The 23,721-nt window shown below is 52.8% G+C and overlaps 1 protein-coding gene across 1 annotated transcript; it reads left to right on the top strand.

The window, feature by feature from the left end:
• Positions 1-436: 436 nt before the first annotated feature.
• On the top strand, positions 437-23,270 carry TMPRSS2 (transmembrane serine protease 2; the record flags this gene model as incomplete). Its single annotated transcript, XM_079921468.1, has 13 exons — positions 437-452; positions 537-607; positions 3,345-3,567; positions 7,060-7,146; positions 7,825-7,938; positions 11,650-11,776; positions 12,944-13,054; positions 16,724-16,767; positions 17,784-17,955; positions 19,488-19,663; positions 20,346-20,441; positions 22,429-22,571; positions 22,992-23,270. The coding sequence occupies 13 exons, from the start codon at positions 437-439 to the stop codon at positions 23,268-23,270; spliced, it is 1,659 nt and encodes a 552-aa protein (XP_079777594.1).
• Positions 23,271-23,721: the final 451 nt, after the last annotated feature.

Raw genomic sequence — 23,721 nt, 5'->3', positions numbered from 1 at the left:
GTCCCAGTGGGTGCTCTGCAGAGTCTTATCACCCCTGCCGTGGCCTGGGCACGTGAGGTGTCTGCCTGTGCCCTCGCGTTAAATCCTCACGTGAGCAATCCAGCACGATGGCTGCGTCCGCTTCTGTCCGAGACTCAGAGAGGTCAGTCGCCCAAGGACACCTCACGGTGTGGCACTGCCAGGAGTTGACCCAGATTTTTGCCTTCCTTCACCACCACCCGACTCAACGGTCTATAAGTCCCTGTGCACGTTTCTCTCTTCCTGGATTCTCCTTTTGGTGGAGGTGACGTCGGGGAAGTCTGGGCTTCCGGGTGGGAGCTGGGTGAGTGCCGCAGGCCCTGAACTTAACAAGCAAGTGGGTCCCCGTCTTCTTCAGGATGAGCAGCTGCAGGAGGAGGTGGTGAGCTGAAGGCAAAGGTGAGCGGGCAGAACCGCCATGGCTCTGGCGAGAGGTGACCCTTCTACTGCATTCTCGAGTCATCGTGTGCAAACTCACCGGTACGGAAATAGCACAGTCTTGTCGTTGTTTCTTCTAGGTCAGCTTGGACGTTCCAAATACCTCCCTTTACCTGATGCAGCTGATAAAATCAGGATGGCTTTAAACTCAGTAAGTGGTTAATCATTACCTTCCTGGCCTTTCCTCTGTTCCCGGTTCCTTCTGTTATTTCCAGCTATGTGTGTGAGTCGGCATTTTAAAAGCTGCTTGCAGGACTGCCTTTGCTCCCCGGATGCTGTGAAGGCGTTCTTGGGGTGAGGGGTGAGCAGGGGCTGGGCGGGGGGAGCCACGTGACAGCTGCGCAGCGGGAAGTCTCAGAGCTCTCGGAGGGGGTGTGGATGTGTGATTCTCCCCTGGGCCTCTTCTCTTCCTGCTCAGGTTGGGGTGGGGCAAGGGGACAGGGGTGAGGGTGTGGGGACAGATAGAGGCAGGACAGTGGTGAGAGGGAGTGAGTCCTGGGGAGAAAAGCGCGCTTGGGATACCGCCAGCCAGCAGAGCACAGAGTCGCCTTGCTTCCTGGTAGCCTGGGACAGGCTATGGCTGTGTGGGACACTGGGCTGGCTGCCCCTCTCCCTGAGACCCTCTCCCCCCACAACACACACACTTTGGAGACAAATGCACTATCTTTATTCCCCATCGCATCTCACTCATGGTCTTATACCTGGGAATAAGTGCATTTAGTAGTTATTCTACTGGTTAATGACAAAATTCTTCTCTCTCTTCTATCTGGAAAACAGACGTTTGCTTCCCCTGCCCCTTTATTTAGTATTATGTATTTATTTATACTAGAGCCTTTTTAAATTTTAAATCCACAGCACAGGAATTCACTGGGCCGAACCGCTCCCACCTTTCCTGGGAAGGACGGCACGTTCTTACATGCTTCAGATAGAGGCCAAACGCCTGTGCCGCTTTTTGGCCTCTGGTTCCCCCATTTAGATGAGAGATTACATTTCGTATCCCTTTCTGTTACTGCTCTGGTTTCGAGTGTAATCTTTGGACTTTGGAAGGAGCCCGTTGGTGAGTCATTAAACTCGCATTCGGCCCATTGCTTTCTAATCACGCTGCCCTGGAGGCCCTGTTTAAAATTCTCAGCATCTAGTCGCCTCTGCTCAGAATACTGGTCCTCTCTGAACTCTCGGTCAACAAGGAGCAAGGGGACAAATTACTGAGTGGGCAGGAGTGTTGCATGTGGACACTCAGATAAGAGGGCAAGTGTGGCTCCCAGAGTGGCCCAGCCAGTGGGTGGTTCAGGGGGGCTGACGCAGGACAAGGCGGCAGGCTGCTGGGGTCCGGAGTGTCCAGTGGGGGGGCAGCGCCTGGAGAGGGCCATTTTTAAGTAGGCAGAGGGGGAGGGGAGGGCATTCTAAGAAGATGGAAACCAGCCAAAGGATGGGACTGAGAGGGAAATGGAGTAGCTGGGCCCCCCCTTCCACGTTTGTGTGTGTACACACTGTGTCCCAGAAATTCCACTGACAGGGACGGAGCTGCGGAACTCCGCACACTCTCAACATAAACGCATGCGTCCTAGAAAGATGCTTGTGGGAGCAGATCTGCTGGCCACCCCCCCAGTTGTAAACCTTTTAGGTAGATTTCTTAACCTCTGTCACTCACGTTCCTGTCTGCAAAATGGGTCTATCCATCTCAGCTGTACCATCTTGGGGGGTTACGGTCACGCTTCAAGGAGGGCACGAATACAGATGCCCGAAGCAGGCGAGTTCTCGAATGTCAGCTCTTATTATTCTCATTCTAATTCTGGCATTGCTAGTCCATAACTTTGTAGCCCACTCTCAGGGGATGGGGTATTGTCTCGTTCCCAGACTTCTACACGTTTTTTTACTCAATGTCAGCCATTTGGTTTTTTTTCTTTATTTCAAAAGATGAATAGTAAACAGACAAACAAACCCAAAAACTATTGCCAATTAATTGGAAACGCTGGTGAGCTTTCATTCTGTGTGAGTTCAGTTATTGGCATAATTAAAGATGCCCTAAAGGAATCTGCAGCACTGACCCAGCAATCCCACTACTGGGCATATACCCTGAGAAAACCATAATTCCAAGAGTCATGTACCACAATGTTCATTGCAGCTCTATTTACAATAAGCAGGTCATGGAAGCCACCTAAGTGTCCATCGACAGATGAATGGACAAAGAAGATGTGGCACATATATACAGTGGAATATTACTCAGCCATAAAAGGAAACGAAATTGAGTTATCTGTAGTCAGGTGGATGGACCTAGAGTCTGTCATACAGAGTGAAGTAAGTTAGAAAGAGAAAAATAAATACCGTATGCTAACACATATATATGGAATCTAAGAAAAAAAAAGGTTCTGAAGAACCTAGGGGCAGGACAGGAATAAAGACGCAGACATAGAGAGTGGACTTGAGGCCATGGGGAGGGGGAAGGGTAAGCTGGGATGAAGTGAGAGTGGCATGGACATATCTACACTACCAAGCGTAAGATAGATAGTGGGAAGCAGCCGCATGGCACGGGGAGACCATCTCGGTGCTTTGTGACCACCTAGAGGGGTGGGATAGGGAGGGTGGGAGGGAGATGCAAGAGGGAGGGGATATGGGGACATATATATACGTATAGCTGATTCACTTTGTTATAAAGCAGAAACTAACACCATTGTAAAGCAATTATACTCCAATAAAGATGTTAAAAAAAGAAGAATCTGCAGCGCTGTCCCAGTGTCTTGTCTGAGTGTGATGGGGTGTATGTTTAACCTTTAGGATAATTAGGGTTTTGTATCATTCATCTTCTTTTTTAATTTTTAAAAAAAATGTTTAGTGGGGTATAGCTGCTTTACAATACTGTGTCATTCATCTTCTTTTTAATCATTCAGCGGTCACCACCAGATGTCGGGCCTTACTATGAGAACCATGGATTCCAACCCGAAAGCCTCTACCCGCCGCAGCCGCCCATGGCGCACCGTGCCTACGTGGGGTACCCGGCTCAGTACTACCCGCCCGCGGTGCCCCAGTACGCCCCGAGGGTTCAGACGCACACCTCGACACCCGTCATCCTCATGCAGCCCAAACCCCCGTCGGGGCCAGCATGCACCTCAAGTAGGACCCTTTTTGCATTTATTTCCTCTAATGGAGCCTGAGTTTTGGGTCTGCCTTCTCCGGTGGCCCGTCTGCCCCACCGGCTCTGGTGCCAGCTCTCCTCTGTCTGCCGGGCTGGTCTGGCTCTGCATACCTCTCCCCTCCCCCACTCTGTGTCAAAGCTGTGGGCCTGGGTCTCGCCTCCTGTGGGCCTCTGGGGGCCTCCCGGCTGCTAAGACCTTCATCTCCCACTAATGCTCTGGTAATGGCTTGGCCTGTACCACCCAGGGTGGTCTTTCTAGCTGGGCTTCTCTGAACTGCTTCTTGTCTGCGTGTTTTGTTGCTGAATCATCTTGAGTCGATGGTAAACCCCCAATGCAGGGAGAAACGATTTCACCTTTCTCTGTGTACCATTCCCTGGGCACTGCAAGTCACGTTCAAGGTGCTCGAAGAGCAGCTTGTGTATTTTGTGTTTGGTGAATGAAGTGGCCGGTGGAACTGTTGTACGGAAGCATCTGCAATATTTCTCTTGCCTCGAAGGGTCTTGTAGCCAGACCTGACTGGGCCACGGAGGAGGGTTGAGGGGCTGAAGGTGGTGTGTCCTCTGCCCATCCCCTTAATCCCATACCTTTCTTATCCTCTCATTCATCTCCTTTCTTTGCATTGCATTTTGTCTCTTCTCCCTCCAGACCCCTTCCCGTCGCACCCCTCCCCAGGCTTTTGATGCAGGCTAGTTGATGTGGTGAGAACTGCCCAGGCAGGACAAGTACTGCCATTGCTAGTATGAGCACAGAGCCAGTACAGTGGCTGGACCAAGGAACATTTTCACTGATAATGTTTTAATTTTAATTCGTGAGATATGCCTACCTACGTACACCACTTGCACAGTTAAAGATTAGTGACAGAGTGAATTTCCACGTGCCGCCACCATGCCATAAATAATGACAGTAAGGAATAGTGAATAAGACCCGTACCCTTTGAAGACGCCCCTCCGCAGACCACTCCAGCTCTTCACAAGTGCCGTCACCCTTGGATTTCTGCCTCGGTCCTTGCCTCTGCCTCCTTCGCGCTTCATAGGTGGCTCGTCCATCCTTCCTTCTCCGCACCGCTACTCTCTTCCATTCCTGTGTTTTCTGCCCCTGCCCCTTTCCTGTGTGGTTCTCTTTCCCTCCATTCATTTGTCTTGGATCAAGGAAACACTTGCCTCTGCACTGATGTCTTTCTGGTGGTGGTTGGTAGAATGAGGCCAGTGGCTGCTACTCGGGGTGATTTCGACCCCCAGGGACATCTGGCAATGTCTGGAGACAGTTTTGGTTGTTATAACTGGGCTGGGGGTGCCACTGGCATCTCCTGGGTAGGTGCCAGTGACGCTGCTAAACATCCTCCAGGGCGTAGGGTGACCACTCCCCCACCAAGAATGACCCAGCCCAGATGTCCGTGGTACCCAGGCCGAGGACCCCTAGTCTTAGCCTGTCATGCTCTTAGCTCATCCTTCCCTCTCTTCCCCGACACTTGGCAAACACTGATCTAACTGTCTCCACAGTTTTGCCTTTTCAGAATGTAGAGTTGGAACCATGTAGCATGTAGCCTGGCAGAGCCTTGACAGTATTTTGCAAGTTACTTAAACAGCACAAACTCAAGAGAACCCCAGCAGGAATACAAGGGACATTTTTATCTTAATGGCTCTATTTGTTTTATCAAGAGGTGTAGGTGTTTCACATTGAACCACAAGGCATACACATGTGAATGTTTGGGTTTTGGAGGACTGAAGGTCAACAATCCTGTGCTACTAATAGTTGACACTGGACACGATAGGGCTTTTGCACCAACAATTGACAACAATGAAGGTAAATAATAGTCAGTTATAATTACACTCACAATCTGTACAGTTGCAAACCAGCACCCAGTCATGTCTGATCGACCAGACAATGATTCCGAAATGCCTGTCCCCCAGAGGTGAGATCCGGGACTCCCGCTGCCCGAGTTCCTAGTGAGGGCTGGGCAGGTTGCCACCTTCTCAACGAGAGGTTCAAGATGCCTAGTTTAATAGCCCTCAACTCACCAGGCACGCTATTTTATCTTGGATAAGATAACACATAGGGAATTCTCCTAAAGGAAGACATCATCATTGACGAATGGGTCAAATTGGCCACTTGGAATTTCCCCTGAGCTTCCTTGGGGACCCTGCCCTGCTAGCAGTAAGATGCAGGCACAGTGCCAAGTCCTGATAATGTGGCTGGCGGTACATGGAGCTCCTCAGGCCGGCGGCTGTGACCTCACCCGTGAGCCTGTGGCACTGCAGACTCGCGCCTCCTCTCCCCGAGCTGAGTCAGAATCTCTGGGTAACAGGCTCCCCAGTGATTTCTAAGCCGGTTTGAGCACAGACTGTGGGATTGGCAGGACATGGTAACGAAATGAGAGGCGAGGCTTTGAGCCCCGATCAGATGGGTCAGCTCTGGTCTCTCAACCCCAGAAGCTGAACGTCTTGGTCTGGTGGACTTCTCGAAGCAAGAATGTGCACAGGTGGGGTGCAAGGCCCCCCCACACTGCACCTCTGCAGCCTGGGTGTCCTCCTGTATGAACTAAGCGGTTGGAGTGTCTGTGTGAGCGCCTTCGCCCGGACACTGCCCTCTGCCTCTCCGCCTATCCCAAGGGATCACTGGGCCAGGAGCTGCTCTCTGCACAGGACCTGCTGAGGGCGGCGGTGGGGGGGGCCTTCCTCTGAACGTTGGCATGACGTTCGGCTTACAGTCTGACCGACAATGGCGTGTTGGTTTGTTTTGACTAGAGAGCGCTGGTGACCTTCTCCAAAAACTTGTATTCTTAGCTGAAACGTAAGCCCAGAGTTCCTGCCCCCAGACCCGGGAGCGATGCCAGCGCTGCCCAGTAGAACTTCCTGCAGTGACGGAATGTCCTGCCTCTTCACAGTCCAGCGCAGTAGCCACTGGTCACATGGGATTACTGAGTAGTTGAATTTACCGAATGATTTAATATCATTTAACGGTCATTAACTGAAGCGCAAATAGCCACATGTGGCCAGTGACTGTTTAAATGAGTCAGTGTGGCTCTGTCCCATCCCTCCCTAAACCACCTTGAGGAAGAGGCTTTTTTCCCGCTGCCTTGGGTACCACTGACACGGAGATGCTAGTCTGAGGAGCATTATTATTATTTTGCTTATGCCTTATAATCACCGGAACAAGGTATGTTTCCTTTTTTCAGCCATTTTTTTATTCATCATTTATTTGACTACCTTCAGGCCATACTTGTGAAAGAGCTTAATTTTAATGTATGTTGCTTCATATCACGGCTTCCTGCTTCGGTTCTCAAAAAAAGCCTAAAGTTCAGTGCTATGGAAGAAGTAAGACCTCCCAGGATACGTTCGTAAAGAGAAAACTCACATTTTTAAATGTATAAGAAACTATTATTCCTTGATAGGATACACCATATATATTTGAGAGTCTAACTTCTAAGAAACTTGGCGACTAAGTTGTTCACTTGACTCTTTTCTTCCAGGGACTAAGAAAGTCCTGTGTGTCACCTTCTCCCTGGGGGCCCTTCTGGCTGGAGCAGTCCTGGCCGCCATGCTGCTGTGGAAGCTCAGTAAGTGCAGGACGGGGCCAAGTCGTGGTGCGCCGGCCCTTTAGTGGCCCTACTCTCTGGGCTGGGGGCTCACCCACAGCCCCTCGGGAAATTTCTCATCTCTTTCCTCCTGTTTGGTTACGTGATGCACGAATACCCTTTCTCGGAAGCGGCCAATCTCGTTTGCATGCTTCCTCCTAATCCGTGGGCTGTCAAGGTCCCGTGCCCTTTGTGTGTGATATTCATACACATGGGAGAAGCACGTTGAGTTTCCCCCGTGCTTCAGGCACTAGGTGGCACCTGGCACTCGTGAGCACAGTGGGTGCAGCACCTCGGGGCCACACCTGGTCCCTGTGTCTCAGTGTACAGCGGTGGCTGCCACAGGCCCCTCCTGTACCCACAGCCACGTCTCCTCCATCAGCCCGGGGCAGGGTTTGTGGATCACAGGACTCACCTGTGTGGCAGAGAGGGCGGGTGCTGTCCAGATCCGAGGCTAGGGGTCCTCCCCTGAGCAAAGGGACAGACCCGAGGGGGTCAGGATCCCTGCGGCCGCTCCCTGTGACGTACGTTATCGGCAAGGACTCATCCCCTCCTTTAACAGTAAAGGAGGAAAAGCTCACTCCCTCTTGTCACCTGGGTGCTGGGAGGTTTTCTCGGTTTCTCAGCCCGGTGGACATCTCCCTTCCATTTCTCTGCCAGTGGAGGACGAGTGCTTGGGGATGGAATGCAGCTCCTCGGGGACCTGCGTCAGCCCCTCTCACTGGTGCGACGGCATCCTGCACTGCCCCAGCGGCGAGGACGAGAGCCGGTGCGGTGAGTGGCGGGGCCGTGCCGGCTGCCTCGGAGGGGGGACCGCTCTGCCCCACCACAGAGGCCACAGCAGGGCAAGCGTGACGGTGTCAGGCCCGTGACCCGAACGCCGAGCGTTCCACAACTGAATCCCTTCCTGAAGGCTGAGCCTCGCGTCTAAGCCCGGTTTTCAGATGACGGGACAGGCTCAGAGTGGGCGAGCGCCAGCCCTCCACCAGCATCGCGCAGCATGGGGGAAGGGAGACCACAGCCCAGGGCCAGGCCAACGTGCCTGCCCCAGCTGCCACGACGTCACTAAAACAGGCAAACTGTTTAAGACATAAAGTTGGGAGTGGGCTCTGCATTTTCTAAACAAGCTGCCTTTCAAGTGATCTATGTTGTCACGGGGTGGGCACCTTTTCTGCTTTTATTATTTTCAATGAATTATTTCATGGGTGGTAAAGTGGTCATGCCAGGGAAAATGATGACCCTGGCGTTGAGGACGAGGCTTGTGCTAATACCCACTGAGGGCCATACCCAGAGCCTAAAGCCTGCTGCGTCCTCTGGGAGCTGTGTTAACTCTGAACGCAGGTGATGCCAGTCAAAGGCCGGGCTCTACGCCACCGCTGTCTTCCTTCTGCAGCCATCCTGGGGGAGGATGGATTTCCCGTACATCCCATTTCCAGGTCAGGGCACCTGTGTGAGATGCAGTGCGGACTTGGCCGTGGAATCCTCAGGGTTGGGGGTTAGGCCAGAGCTCAGTCTCTGCACCATCTGCATGGACCTGCGTCCACGCTGGTGCCTTGGCCTCTAAGTTCCGACCTCCTGCAGTTCCTTCCCGGAGGGGGTTTGCACTGGGCAGTGACTCACTCTGTAAACTGTTGACGTAGTGACTTGCCTTTATTTTGGTGATAATATATTTGTCACCATTTTCTTAAGTAAAGCAGGGAGTTTTTGAGGTTGAGAAGATGTGGTTAAGCTCTCAGGCGGGATGACATTTGATGTTTCCCTACCTGTGCATGTGCATGTGTTGATAAACTCTAGCAAGACAAACTCATGTTACCTGGAGAGACTTTCTCTCTCTCTTCTTAATACTGAAGTTGTATTTACTTAAATACTTTAAGAGTTAGTGTACTCAAATAGATCATAATTCGGGAAGTCCCTAAGGGTATGCAGTGAAAAATCTCATCTCCCCCATTTCACTTACGCTCATGCACACTCACACACACACACACACACACTCACATACTCACACAGAGTATATACTCACACACTGTGAGATAACAGAGTGTATGTATTGGTCTCTGCCCCCAGTTCTCGGCACAGGGCTCCTGAAACCTGGTAACTGAGTGATGAGACCACCAGGTGCATCTTTGGTTCTAGTATTTCATCCTTGACCCCAGTTCCTGACACGGAGCTCCTAAAACCCTTGTCATTTCCTGGGTGATAGGAGTGTCTTTTGTCCTAAGAACGCGACTCTTGGCGGGCTCCTGAATGGCTCCTGGATGGGGGCTGGTCTTGGTTAGAAGCTTAGACGGTAGCTCCGCACCCCACTGTCTAGAGAGGGGGAGAGGCTGAAAATGGAGTTAATGATCGAACATGCCTACGTGATGCAGCCTCCATAAAATCCCAAAAGTACAGGGTTGGGGAGCTTCCGGGTTGGTGACCCCATGAAGATCTGGGGAGACCGGTGTGCCCAGAGGGCACGGAATCTCCCGCCCCTCCCCACACACCTTGCCCTGTGCTTCTCTTCCTCTGGATGTGCCTCTGTGTCCTTTATCCCATCCTTTATCATGAACTGGTAAACAGCAAGTAAATGGTTTTCTGAGTTCTGTGAGCTGCTCTAGCAAATTAATCGAAGCTGAGGAGGGGGTCGTGGGACCCTCTGAGTTCTAGCTGGTCGTTCAGAAGCACAGGTGACAACCTGGACTTGGGGCTGGCATCTGAAGTGGGGGGGCAGGGGAAGGGGGAGGAGGGCAGTCTTGTGGGACTGAGCCCTCAACCTGTGGGATCTGATGCCATCTCCAGGTAAAAGAGTATCAGAACTGAGTTAAACTGTTGGACACCAAGCTGGTGTCCCAGAGAACTGCTTGTTATGGGGTAAAACCCACATGCATTTGGTGATCAGAAGTGTCAGGAGTGATATGTTCTGTGTAAGCAGTAAAGAAGACACACGTGAAACAAGGATGTGAGGAAGAGGAAAGAACAGGGTAGTTTTTCTAACACACACACACAGACACACACACACATAGACACGCTCACACACAGACACACACACAGACACACACAGACACACTCACACACAGACACACACACACACACACACACACACACACACACACACACACACACACGCCTGTTCATCAGCCAATCATGTTTTTTCCTTAGGGGCAACGAATAAGAGTATCTTGTTTCTCCTTGCACAGAGTTTTTGCACGAAAATGTACATGTGTGTTTGCATCGTTAATGTGCCCGTTTCCCTATGGCTGCCATCCAGCTGACTCCACAGGACTTGATGACACATCCTGGAAGTCACTTTTCTGCTGGGACGTGAGCCTCCCCTTTCCCTCCGCTGCACTCGCAGCGTTCCTTTGCATGGAATCCTGAGCAGTTTCACGTGTACAGAACGAACAGAGTTCCCATCGCCCCCCCCGCCCTCACATACAGTCGCCCCTGCTTGTAACATCTTGCATTGGGGTGGTACCTGCACTGTAAGTGATAAGTCGATATTGATACATTGTTATTGACTAAAGTCCTTAGTTTACATTAAGGTTTACTCGGTATTGCAGATAAATGTACAATGTATACATCTGGACAGTAGGTTTGGACAGATGTCTAACATGTGTCCACCATGACAGTGTCATACAGAGTAGTTTCACTGCCCTAAAAATCCTCTGTGCCCTACTTGTTCATCCCTTACTCCCCAGCCCCGAGTAACCACTGATCTGCCTACCGTCTCCATGGTTTCGCCTTTCCCCAAGTATCTTAGAATTGGAACCCTTTCAGATGCTTCTTTCACTGAATGATGTGCCTTTAAGGTTCCTCCACGTCTCTTCGTGGCCTGAGAGCTCAGTTCTTTCTAGTGTTGAATCGTAATGCATTGTCTAGATGTCCTCCAGTTGGCTTATCCACTCACATGGTGTGTGGAATCACTCATCACAGAAGCAGTAGGAAGTGATCAGACCAAGGCGGGTCATTCCACAGCAGAATGAGCCCCAGATGCCAGGCCCTGAGCAACCACTAATCTACTTTCAGTCTCTATAGATGTCCTTCTCTAGACGTTTCACAGAAATGGGATCATACAGTGTGTGAGCCTTTGTGTCTGGCCTCTTTCACTCAGCAGAATGTCGTGGGTGCTGTATTGTGTCAGTGTTTCATCCCCTTTCATGAACAAATAATACCGCCTTATGCGGATGGACCACATTTTGAGCATTCATCGGTAGATGGACATTTGGGTTGTTTCCACCTTTCGGCTCTTGTGGATAATGCTTTCACGAACATTTGTGTACAGTGTTCCCTTTTGTCTGAATACCTGTTTTCAGTTCTTGTGGGTGAAGGGCATATTTTGCGGGGAAAGGCTGGATTCTCGGCACCTCTCATGTGTAGCTGGTGCCTTGGGAAGAGGGAGCCCAGCCCTGCCTCTGGGTCCCAGGGCCTCTGTGTCCCAGGGAAGGTGGGGCTTATGTGGCGGACAGGACGATGGTTTGAGACTCACCAGAATCTCCCTTCCTGCAGTTCGCCTCTACGGACCCAACTTCATCCTTCAGGTATACTCAGCTCAGAGGAAGTCCTGGCACCCCGTGTGCCAGGATGACTGGAGTGACAACTACGGGAGAGCAGCGTGCCAGGACATGGGCTACCCGTGAGTTCCGAGCCCCGTGGCCTCCGTGATGATGGTGACAGGCGCAGAGACATAAGATCAGTGCTTCTCTCTGTCCCTCCCTGGAAGCGCTAACACAGGGGCACCGCGAGCCTTTGTCTCCTTTCTAAAGCCGCTCCAGGAAGCCGGCAGGGGACCGTGGGCAACACACTGCCCCATCCCCCTCCACGGCATCCCCAGCCCTGCCTCTGGGGCCTCCATCAGCTCCTGGTTCCTCGAGGCTGTCCAGTTCTGCGGTCACCAGGGTCCAGGGTGCTGGCCGAGGGCCTTGGGTGACTCATTTCCTAAGGAGCCCCCAGGCAGGGTCGAAGCCTTGACTCCACTCACCTCCTGGGTGGTAGCGAGAGGGGAGGGCTGCAGGGAAGGTCTGGAGGGAACAGATCTGCATAACCTTCACTGCGTGAGCGCGGAAGGCGCTGGAGGCCTTTGAACAGAAGAGAGCTGATCAACAGATTTATCCGTTAGAGAATTCATTCCTCATGCAGCCACCAGAGGAGGTGGGAGAGGGGGGTGGGAGTGCCCCCTCCTCAGGATTCCAGCCAGGGACACGCCAGACCCTCCTTGTCAACGCGTGGCAGCCGTCTGGCCTCTCAGGGAAAGGCTGTGCGATTTCATTGCCACCGTCTCTTCCTTGGGGGTGTCACCGTGTAAATTCTGTGCAATTCTAGTGTGTTGCCTTTATGCCAGTTTTCAAAGTGAATTACCACTTGATAAGAAAGCTGGCATCTTAGCTAGTGAAATACTTCAAAATGCCAGCCCCCAATTGCAGCGTACGTCACTGGGAATGACGTAGGTGAGGCCCCATCACGGTTCAGGGTCTGTATTTTATCACTGGGAGCATTTGAACAGGTGTAATTTTGTTACATTATAGGTACTCACACACCCTTATTCTTACTGCTTCTTTATCCTAATCCAGATTAGATTAGAAACACGACTGATGGAGGACATTTCCCTGACACTTCAGGCTTATCGGGTGGAAAGATGGTTATAACGCAGCGTCACTTGACTGGAAGTTGTGTTTTTGTTTTCCCAAATGCTATGCTGTTCCTCGTAACCAGAATGTCATATTCTGATGTAGCTATAACATAGGATTTACGAATGCTCACAACAAAACCCATTATTTTACGTAAGATTTTCTGTCTTTTTCAGGAATAGTTTTTTTTCTAGCCAAGGAATAGTGGATGACAGCGGGGCCACAAGCTTCATGAAGCTGAATGTCAGTGCCAACAATATCGATCTCTATAAAAAACTCTACCACAGGTATTTAATTTGGTGATTTCTTTTTAAAAATGTATTTCATTGAAGTATAGTTGATTTACAATGTTATGTTAATTTCTACTGTATGGCAAAGTGATTCAGTTATATATACGTTCTTTTTCATATTCTTTTCCCATTACGGTTTATTACAGGATATTGAATATAGTTCCCTGTGCTATACAGGAGGTCCTTATTGCCTATCCATCCTATATACACTAGTTTGCATCTGCTAATCCCAAACTCCCAATCCATCCTTCCCCCACCTCCCTTGCCGCTTGGCAACCACAGGTCTATTCTCTATGTCTGTGAGTTTGTTTCTTAGATAAGGTCATTTGTGTCATATTTTAGATTCCACATATAAGTGATATATGGTATTTGTCTTTCTCTTTCTGATTTACTTTGCTTAGTACGATAATCTCTAGGTCCATCCGTGTTACTGTAAGTGGCATTATTTCATTCTTTATTAGGGCTGAGTAATATTCCCTTGTATGTATGGACCACATCTTCTTCATCCATTCCTCTGTCAATGGACATTTAGGTTGCTTCCATGTCTTGACTACTGTAAATAGTGCTGCTATGAACATTGGGGTGCATGTATGTTATTGAATTGTAGTTTTGTCCAGAAATATGTCCAGGAGTGAGATTGTTGGATCGTATGGTAGCTCTATTTTTAGTTTCTTAAGGAACCTCCATACCGTTCTCCATAGTGGCTGCACCAACTTACATTCCCACCAACAGTGTAGGAGGGTTTCCTTATCTCCACAACCTCTCCAGCATTTGTTATTTATAGACTTTGTTTTTTTGCGGTATGCGGGCCTCTCCCTGCTGTGGCCTCTCCCGTTGTGGAGCACAGGCTCTGGACGCGCAGGCTCAGCGGCCATGGCTCACGGGCCCAGCCGCTCTGCGGAATGTGGTATCTTCCCGGACCGGGGCACGCACCCGCGTCCCCTGCATCGGCAGGCGGACTCTCAACCACTGCGCCACCAGGGAAGCCCTTATTTGTAGACTTTTTGATGATGGCCATTCTGACTGGTGTGAGGTGATACCTCATTGTAGTTTTGATTTGCATTTCTCTAATAATTAGCGATGTTGAGCATCTTTCCATGTGCCTGTTGGCCACGGTGATTTCCTCTTTCCTTTCAAGAATTGTGTAATGGGAATGAGTAGGAGGCGTCAGGGAGAATCACTGTCCAGAGTTTGATTTCTCTGCTGCACCTGCGGGTTTGTCTGAGTTTCTCATGGGGAGGAGATTGGACTTTACGTAGAACCCGTCCCTCTGAGCAGCTCTGGGTTTATTCCAGGGAAGCGGCTAAGGTCTATTTGTCATCTTGTTTGTGCCCTCTGCCCTCTGCCCTCTGCCCTCTGCCCTCCATGGTACTGGGTAACATTGCACAATTGAAATTCCTTTTTCCTGATTTTTTTCTCTCTCCGGACATTAGACATGTACCTTACTGTGTGTCAGGGTGTGTGTCTAGGAGTCCAAAAGAATGTCTCAGGGTCCCCACTGGGGTGATCAACTCATCCTGGTTTGCCCAGGACTCTGCCGGTTTCACACTGGAAATCCTGCTTCCCAAGAAGCCCCTCAGCCCCAGGCAGCGGGGGTGGTTGGTCCCCCAGCCCAAGCAATCGTGTCAGAGGATGCTGTGCAAGGGGTGGGCCTGGGAGCGAGCGGCTGGTCTGGGGCACCAATGTTTCCTGTACCTGGAGGGATACTCGCAGCGCTGGGCAGGTCGCAGTGCGTCTGGTGGGTGGAAATGAACCTGAGCTGGTCCCCTGGTTGATGGTTTAGCTGTTTCGGAGGGTGGGGGAGACGGCTGGACTTGAGCTACTCACTTTGTGTTGCATACGTTGAAAATGGTTGCGGTCTTCCTAGGATCATTACTATCCGAATGTTCCTTAACGTGAAAGATACACGGTGTCCTTCTTGCTTAAGTCCTCCTCAGCTCCCAGGTCCCTATCTCCCATCCCCAGGTGGCCAGGCAGGCCGTCACCTCCCTGCTGGCCAGGTGCCAGATGCTGCCTTGACGGGAGGATGGACGGGTCACACTTCCCCGCCTTCCGTGTGAGTGGGAGGCTGGGGGCAGGTTTGCGTTCCTGGTGGCCCGGCGGGCTGACTTCTGCCTGGGGCCCCTGGTCTGGCTGTCCCCAGGAATGTGAGAGGGTGAGCCCAGGAGAAGGGGTGCACACGGCCAGGTGTGCCCATCAAAACAGCAGGCCGTGGTTTGCCCTCCCGAGGAACTAAACACAGCTGCCTGGGCTCTTTGTAAACGCCCCCGACTGTCTCGTCATCGTCTTTGGTTACATGGAATCAGGGCTGAGCAGGGGAGGAAAGGCTGCCACCTCTTGGTAACTCACAAGGTGGCTGCTGGGTTTGGAGGAAAGAAGAGAAGGTCATTGCCTGGGATGTGGTGTCCCCGGCATGCATGGTGTGAGGTGGGAGAACTGCTTTCCTCTTTGCTTTCAGAAGTTGCTCTTTGGTACCTGAGTCCTCGCAGGGTTTGTCTGAGTGCCTCCTTTGCGCCCTGATGCCGGTGGCTGCACAGTGTGCAGAGGAGAATGCCCTTATGATCCTTAGACAGCATCTTCTCTTAATGGGAACATGTCTTCTCTCGGCATCCAATGCCCCCCAGCCAGAGACCGCCGGGACATGCCTTGTCCTGGAACTGTGGGTGTCTCCACGGAAGTGGGTGAGAAGGGACTTATTACAGGGTGTGGGCTTGTGTTGAGTCCTTTTGGGGAAGGTTCCAGGAAGCAGGGCTTTGCCCTGCATTGGATGCTGTCCGGAAGTGAGGGTGATTCTGTAGTTGGTACCTTAACGGTTTTTTTTTTTTTAGAAGGTGGGTGGCAGGCATGAAGCCAGGCTATGGCTGGGATTGGCTGGGAAGTGCGGCTACTCGTGTCAGCCAGCATAGGGGCCTGTTGGTCACTGTGTGGCTTGGACCAGGCTCATGGGATCGTGCAGTGGGCGCGCCCGCGTCCTGATCCATCATGTAACAGTGGTCTGGCCCCATGTGGATGCCCTGGGAGCTGTTTACGTTCAACAGAACGTGGCTAGGTTCGAACATGAGGGTGTCAGGGCTGTTTCTCTTCTCCTCAGCCTCTTGGGGGAAAATTCCGTACACGGTGGAACACATTGGTTGTTTCTTTTTCACAGGTAACCTGGAATGTCTGCCCCCCAAAGGAGTAACTTTTCTTCTGTTCCAGGCAAATGATTGACTGTATAGTTTCCTGTGCAGTAAACGTAAAGCAGTTATAGGAATCTGGAAGTTTACGAACGTCTTCCTGACAAAATTACAGGATCGTTTTAAATCCCAAGGAAAACTAATAACAGCTGATATGATGTGTGCTTATCTTCACAACCACCCTATGAGTTGGTACTATATTAGCCCATTCTGCAGATGGGGAAATTGAGGCACAGAGAGGTTAGGAAGCTTGTCCAAGGTCACACAGCTTGGATTTGACCCCTGCACTTTGATTCAGTGTCTGCTCTTTACTACCGTCCCCTATGTATATAGATTTACTTTCCTTATTCAAGTCTTCAACTGTGGACTCTTCTATGTCTGGGGAGGCAGAGAGTGAGAACAGTAGAAGAAAATATTTATTTCTAAGCATTTTGAGAATCAAGTGTCTCGTTTGTTAGAGTGACCAGAATTTTCCCCTCTTCTTTTGTAGTGATGTCTGTTCTTCGAAAACAGTGGTTTCTTTACGCTGTATAGGTAAGTGATTCTTGGTTTTCCTTTTTGTGTTTCTAAAATAAGAAACATTTGGTACTTATAGAAATGTATCTCCCTGTGTCTCTGGGGGATGTGGAGAGATAAGGTGGGGTAACAGGTCAGGACGTGCCCAGCACTCTGCCCAAGGGACTCCTTTCTTGAATTCTGATGCACATGAGACGCCTTCAGCCTCAAGTCCAAGAAGCAGCTGTCCCATGAGGACGGGAGAGCTCAAGAAACTGCCGGGGCCACACTCTAGGGCATCCGCGCGCTGGAGCTGGACGCCTGTGCGTGTCCCCGCCCCTGTGTTTGGATTATAGTTTCCAAACCTTCTCCTGGTATGGAGGACACTGTCCCTGTGCTCCCTTCTCTGGGACAGCCCCATCCTGTTCCCATTTGGGTCTCAGGCCTGAAGCTTGGCTTTTCAGTCTGAACAGCTGAAGCTAGCAGATGCCCCTAGGTGGACGCATGCCCCAGTGGTCCCGCTGGTACCTTCCCACCCAGGCTGGCTCAAGCTTCTTTAGGTCCGGAGAAAGCAGGTGCCTGCCCTGCCTTCCCGCGCACGCGCCGCCATCCACCTCCTGGCAGCTTGAGGGCAGCACACGTGAGAAAAGCCTCTTTAGCTCTGTTCGGGAATCTTGGGGCCTCTGAGCATTCGAGGGGGTGCCAGGGCCTTTGTTATCCAGGCCCCCCACCTGGTGTATGGGAGACGCCGATGGAATCGCACGAGTGCCAAGGAACAGGGGCACCCAGTGCCAGCAGAAGTGGTGCTTCCTGGGGGGAGGGGGAGGAAGCACCTCCTCTCACCCCACCCCCCAACGCAAAGAGACCAGGACACATTCTCGGAAAGTCGGACCCCAAACAAACAGGAACAAGAACAGACAACAGTCACCCTCCGGCCAGACAGGACCCTCGGGCTGGGGGCCGTCTGGGCACCGGGTGTGACAGGCGTCAGGTGGCTGGGAGCGGGCGGCCCTGCTTCGCTCACCGGCCGGCCGCGCTGTGCTTGTCGCCCTCAGAGTGCGGGGTCTCCGGGAAGACGAGACGCCAGAGCCGGATCGTGGGCGGATCGAGCGCTGCCCCGGGGGACTGGCCCTGGCAGGTCAGCCTGCACGTGCAGGGCACCCACGTCTGCGGAGGCTCCATCATCACCCCCGAGTGGATCGTGACCGCCGCCCACTGCGTGGAGGAGTAAGTCCCGCGGGGGCGGGTCCCGGGTTGGGAGGCGGAGGCTCTGGGCCCTGCGGCCTGGAGTGAAATCTCCGAGTCCTTCGAGTTCCGGTTTCCTTGTGGACACGCGGGGATTCTAAGGGCGCCCAGGTCGTTGCCTCGCTGGGCGGGTCAAATGACTCGTGCAGTGCGTGGCCAAGCCCATCCCTTAAGCGTGCGTCCATTACTCGTGGGGCCTGGCGCAGGGATGCGGTGTGGGGCTGGGGTGATGCTGTGATCAGAACTCCTTCTAGGGGCTTCCCTGGTGGCGCAGTGGCTAAGAATCCGCCTGCCAATGCAGGGGGCACAGGTTCGAGCCCTGGTCTGGGAAGATCCCACATGCCGCGGAGCAGCTAAGCCCGTGCGCCACAACTACTGAGCCTGCGCTCTAGAGCCCGTGCGCCACAACTAGAGAAAGCCCGTGCACAGCAACAAAGACCCAACTCAGCCAAAAATAAATAAATTTATAAAAAAAAAAAAAAAAGAACTCCTTCTAGCCCACAGTCTTCTCAACTCTGTCCCACTTTTCCTGAGGCCCCTGCCCTCTTGGGAGGCCTGGTGTCCCCTGGGTGCTCATCCCCAGAGAGGATGCACTCAAAGACACTCAGACCTCACACTGCCATGCAGGAAGGTCCTCTGTGGTCCATTAAACACCCTGGGCCACAGCATTGCCCGTACAGGGGGGTGGAGAGGGGCAAGGGTAACCATCATTTACAGTGTTCGCTTTTGTAGAAGATACTCTTCCCCCTCCTTTTTTCTTAAACGTGGAGGGCTTTTTTGTGTTTTTTTTGGTGTTTGTTTTGGTCACATGGCTATTTTGAAAAAGCCTCGCTCATCAGAGTTATTTTTCTTTAGAGTGAGGCCGGGCCTGGCTTGCCCGTTCTCTGGCTCAGTGGCTTCAGACAGCCCCCTCGAGGTGGCTGCCTGTAGCATCTGCACCTATAAGACAGGTGTGCTGCTCCACGGGCTGTTGTATGGTTGAAGAAAGCAGTGTTTATTACCCAAGAGCGTTCCCTTCCTTCCATCCACCGTATTCCATGGGCTGTAGGATTTTCTTAGAAGGGAAATACCCAGATCAAGGTAATGCCGGGACGGCTATTAGACTCAGAGTCTGTTCATCAGTACACACCTATTAAGCACCTACTGTGTGCCAGGAAATGCTCTAGCATGTAAAAGTCAGTTAGACCCAGCCACGCCGGAAATGGGGTTTCAAACCTCAGGAAGGCACTTAGGCTCAAGAATAAGCGTTCTTGGAATCGCGAGGGTTTGCAGGCTGGCGGGGAAGCACGGAAGGAATAGGATTCACTGACGAGGTAAAGGAGGGGAGTGGGGGCTGTGTGGGGTGCGGAGGGGGAGGGGCCTGAGACCACCTGGCCAGCCTTGTCCCGCGGCTTTTGACAAATCACGTCACCTTGGAGACCTTGGCTCGGGCGGATGGCTTTTGAAGGCCGACGAATGAGCGTTTCGTGTTTGTGGTTCTGACACGCTGAGTGGTGTTCACGTCTGTCTTCCAGACCTCTTAACAATCCCAAGATATGGACGGCCTTTGCAGGAATTTTGAGACAATCTTTCATGTTCTATGGAAACGGATACCGAGTAGCAAAAGTGATTTCCCACCCGAATTACGATTCCAAGACCAAGAACAACGACATCGCTCTTATGAAGCTGCAGACACCTCTGACTTTTAACGGTGCGTAGCGGCGTTCCTGCAGCCCGGGGTACGTGAACGGTTTTGACCGCATCTTAAGGAGAGGTTGACTGGAAATAAAATGTGCTGTGATGTCCAGAAGGAAGGAAGTTGCACTGAGTTGTAGCGTGTGGAGCCAGGGGAGGGGTTGGCTGCTAGAAGAGGGCTCAGCAGAGGCCGAGTCACCCCAAAATGTGCCTTTGGCCACTGAGGGATGCGTTCACTGTGGCACTTTTCCTCCTCGGCACGGTGACGACTTAATAAGCACACGTGAACGTCTAGAAAAGTTGTTTCCTAGTCAGCATCTGGTGGGTCAGACTTCACTCGGTGCTGGTTTGCAATTGCACCTGTTGTGAGTTTAATTATAAATTGCTAATCACTTACCTCCATCCTTATCAATTGAGTCCGATGCAGCCCTACCACGTCCAGTGTCAACTCTTTGCGTCACAGGACTGTCGATCTTCAATCCTCCGAAACCCTAACTTTCAGAGGGGGGCGTCTTGCCTGTTAGAAGGAGGGTCCTGGCAGGGGCAGGAAAGGGCATGCCAGGACACACTGGAACCCAGAAGTCTCCCTGGGCAGGAGGCTGGTGGTCCCAGGCCCAGGGAAGATCCAGGTGGACACCGTCGCCGGAGGCCTTCAGTTAGACCAGACCCGCTCACGCTGTTTTCCCTTCTTGGAACAGACAGAGTGAAACCAGTGTGTCTGCCCAACCCGGGCATGATGCTGGAACCGACACAGGCCTGCTGGATTTCCGGGTGGGGGTCCACCTACGAGAAAGGTGAGGCTCCCAGCAGGGGATCTGCGGGTCTCAGGAGCAGATCACTGGGTTCTGAAGCGGGAGGTCTAGGTTTTGATCCTGGTTCTACCACTAAGTGATTTGACGACTTTGGGCAGTTCGCCCAGTCTTTTTGCCTGTTTCCCCACGTGCTAGATGGGAAAATCCTAGCTGCCCTACCTACCCCATGCCCTTATTAAGACCAAATGGAACAATGTGTGGAAACTGGTTTTTGAAGGGTGGAGGCCACCGTGTGAGGGGCACACGGCCCCCATGTTTGTACCCCATGGTCGCTAACAGGCCGCCCGGAAGTCTGCCTGCCTTTGATGGCTGAGTGATAACGGACTCGGTGAGGATGGGCTTGTGTGACCGGCAATGCCAGCTGCAGGCGCCAGAGGCTTTGTCCTCCTGCCCTGACACCACAGAGTGGGAAGAGGCACTAGACCCTCCTGACGCAGGCTGGCCCAGCTGCCTTCAGTTATAATTTGCTTTCATCTCAGATAACGTTTTTCAAATGAAGGGATCCTTGCTGTTGCATTCTTAGGGAGCATTGGATGGGCTTAGTCGTACATTTATATATTGTTTACATCCTTCCAAAAGTGTTTAGGGCACACCTCCAAGGATCTTTTAAAGCACGGTGAATAGCTCAAGGGCGGGGTGGTTGGGAGGGGTAGGGGAGATGTCGGTGGCCCTGGGTGTCCTGGCATCTGGTCTAAAGAAAGCTCCTGGATTGAGCCTTCCAGGTGTGAGCAAGGTTTCCCAGCATCCAAGACAAAAGGGAAAGTCAGCCACAGTTTGTGGAGCACCGGCCAAGAGCTGGGAATGCAGCAGTGAACAAAATGGGACAGAAATCTCTACCCGCAGGAGCTTCACATTCTCCTATGGATGTCTCGGGGCAGGATGTGCTCAGACAGGAAAGGAATAACTGAACTAGGTGCTTTCAAACAGCGGAGGTTTGCGACAGCGAGCGGTGGTCAGGGAAGGCGACATTTGAGCTAAGATCTGCATGACTAGAGTGTCTAACGAACAGAAGGGCCAGTGTGGCCAGGGCACGATGAGCCGGGGTGAGGGGGCAGCCTGGGGCCAGGTCGCATAGGGCCTTGTAGGCTATAATGAGGATATTGGAGTGACTTGATCTGAGAGCTGTGTAGGGAGTCACGGCAGGGTTGGGGGTGAGGGCAGACGGAACAGCACGGTGAGGGGACCAGTGCTGTGTCCTCCGAGACAAGAAGGCGGCTCAGACGGGGGGTGGGGGTGGGGTGGGGGTGGGAGCACGTTTGGGACAGAGCCTTCAGAGCTGCTGATGGATGGAGTGTCAGCAGAGAAAGAGCAGAGAGTCACAGGAAGGCGGCTTCCAGCTGTGACGCGAGCCCCCCGGTGGGTGGTGGGACCATTTCCCGAGTCCGGAGGACGGGGGGCGGGGTGCGGTATGGCTTTGGGTGGAGGAGCCCTCTAGGAGAGGGCCCAGAAGACATCCAGGTAGCAACTGGGAGACATAGAGTGCAAGTCCCAGCGAGCGTCTAGGAAGTTTCCACCTGCTGGCAGCCGAGGGCAGATGGTCAGAGAGTGAAGGGTCATGTGGGGTTGAGGACAGTCGGGTGTTTGAGGTGGAAACACAGGGCTCCTCCGGCGGCCCTGGGAACGGTCCAGAGAAGAGGGAGCAAGGAAGGAGGAAAGCTGACCCCAGGGAACCAAGTGGCTGGGTGATGGGAGAGGATGATTCTAGGACACAGGTGATGGGAGAGGATGATTCTAGGACACAGGTGATGGGAGAGGATGAGTCTAGGACACAGGCGGAGCTCCCCAGCCCCAGAGGCAGGCAGTCTGCTACCAAACCCAATCTGGAGCCGCTTTACACACAGACCCCAGCAGCTGGAAGATACCCCGGTGTCCCAGGAGCCAGTATGGGAGGAAGGGCGTGGCTGTCTCTCCACACCCCCCGGGAGGGAGTCCAGGCTTCCTGGGAAAGCCAGGCCATCCTCTGTTGCAGGGAAAACCTCGGATAGGCTGAACGCGGCGATGGTGCAGCTCATCGAGCCCTGGCGGTGCGACAGCAAGCAGGTGTACAGTGACCTCATCACGCCGGCCATGATCTGCGCGGGGTACCTGCAGGGAACCGTCGACTCCTGCCAGGTGATGACCAGCTTGCGTTCGGCCTCTGGGCCTTGGCCGGCTCCCAGGGGGCCCGTGAGGAGCGCCTCCTCCCCCACCTGGGGCCCGGGGGCGGCCGTGGGAAGTGACGGCCATGGACGGTGCGAAAGCCCTGGTACCCCCAACGATGCACGCCGCTGCTTCCTCTGGAAGGCGCTATGTGGTCGAAGTGTCACAGAAATAAGTCTTTTGACTATTTAAAAATATGGACAGCCATTGATTTGGCAACTATTAACTGATGCAGACGCCAATTCGTCGCTGGTGCAGTCTCTTTGGGGCACTATATTACTGTCACCTCGTTGGAGGAGACCTGCAGCCCCTCCCATTACCCCCACCTCCTTGCCCTCTGTGATGTACGGCCTGGGGTTTCACTTCTGCTCTGTAACCTGCTGTGTCCCCCAGGGTGACAGCGGAGGCCCTCTGGTCACTCTGAAGAGCAGCGTCTGGTGGCTGATTGGGGACACGAGCTGGGGGTCTGGCTGCGCTAAGGCTTACCGACCGGGAGTGTACGGAAACGTGACCGTGTTTACAGACTGGATTTATCGACAAATGAGGGTAACTTTCCCGTCCTCCTCGTTGGGTTCTCTGGCTTCGCTGTGTCAAAGCCTAGGAGGTGTGGTCCCCGTGCCAGGTGGCATCCCCTCCCCCACTGTCCAGGGCCCACCACTGGTGTTTGGGTGAAAACGTCTGGGGCTCAGCTTTGTAGGGTCCAGAGCTGGCTGTGATGGGCTTCCTTGTGCTCTGACCACGCTCGGTTCTGGCTCAGGTGGTTCTGTTTACCCACCCAGACGTCGTTGAGTCAAACTTCTGGTGGATGGGCAGAGAGCAGGGAGAGGCAGGTCAGCCAGCCGTGCCTCTGCCCTGTCCTTTTCCGGGCTATCGAGTACGCCCTGGGGCCGGGGAGCAGCTGGGGTTCTCTGGTACAAGGAGAGGTGGTAAGGTGGGGAAAGATCCCAGGGGCTCCCGACCTGGCCTGTGGTGCATAACGGAGCCCAGTCCTTGTGCTCTGCCTGGATCCTGGGTCCACCTCACGGGCCTCGGGACCGGCAGAGCCCACAGATTTCGGCTTCTTCTAGGGGTTGGCTCCTGGTGGAAGAAAAAGTTCTATTCTGTCCCCTCTCAAGTCTCCAAA

The sequence above is a fragment of the Stenella coeruleoalba genome (genome assembly GCF_951394435.1).
Source record: "Stenella coeruleoalba genome assembly, chromosome: 5".
NCBI lineage: Eukaryota > Metazoa > Chordata > Mammalia > Artiodactyla > Delphinidae > Stenella > Stenella coeruleoalba.
Note: the sequence above shows the minus strand (reverse complement) of the source record. Positions and strands in the feature narration are given on the sequence as shown.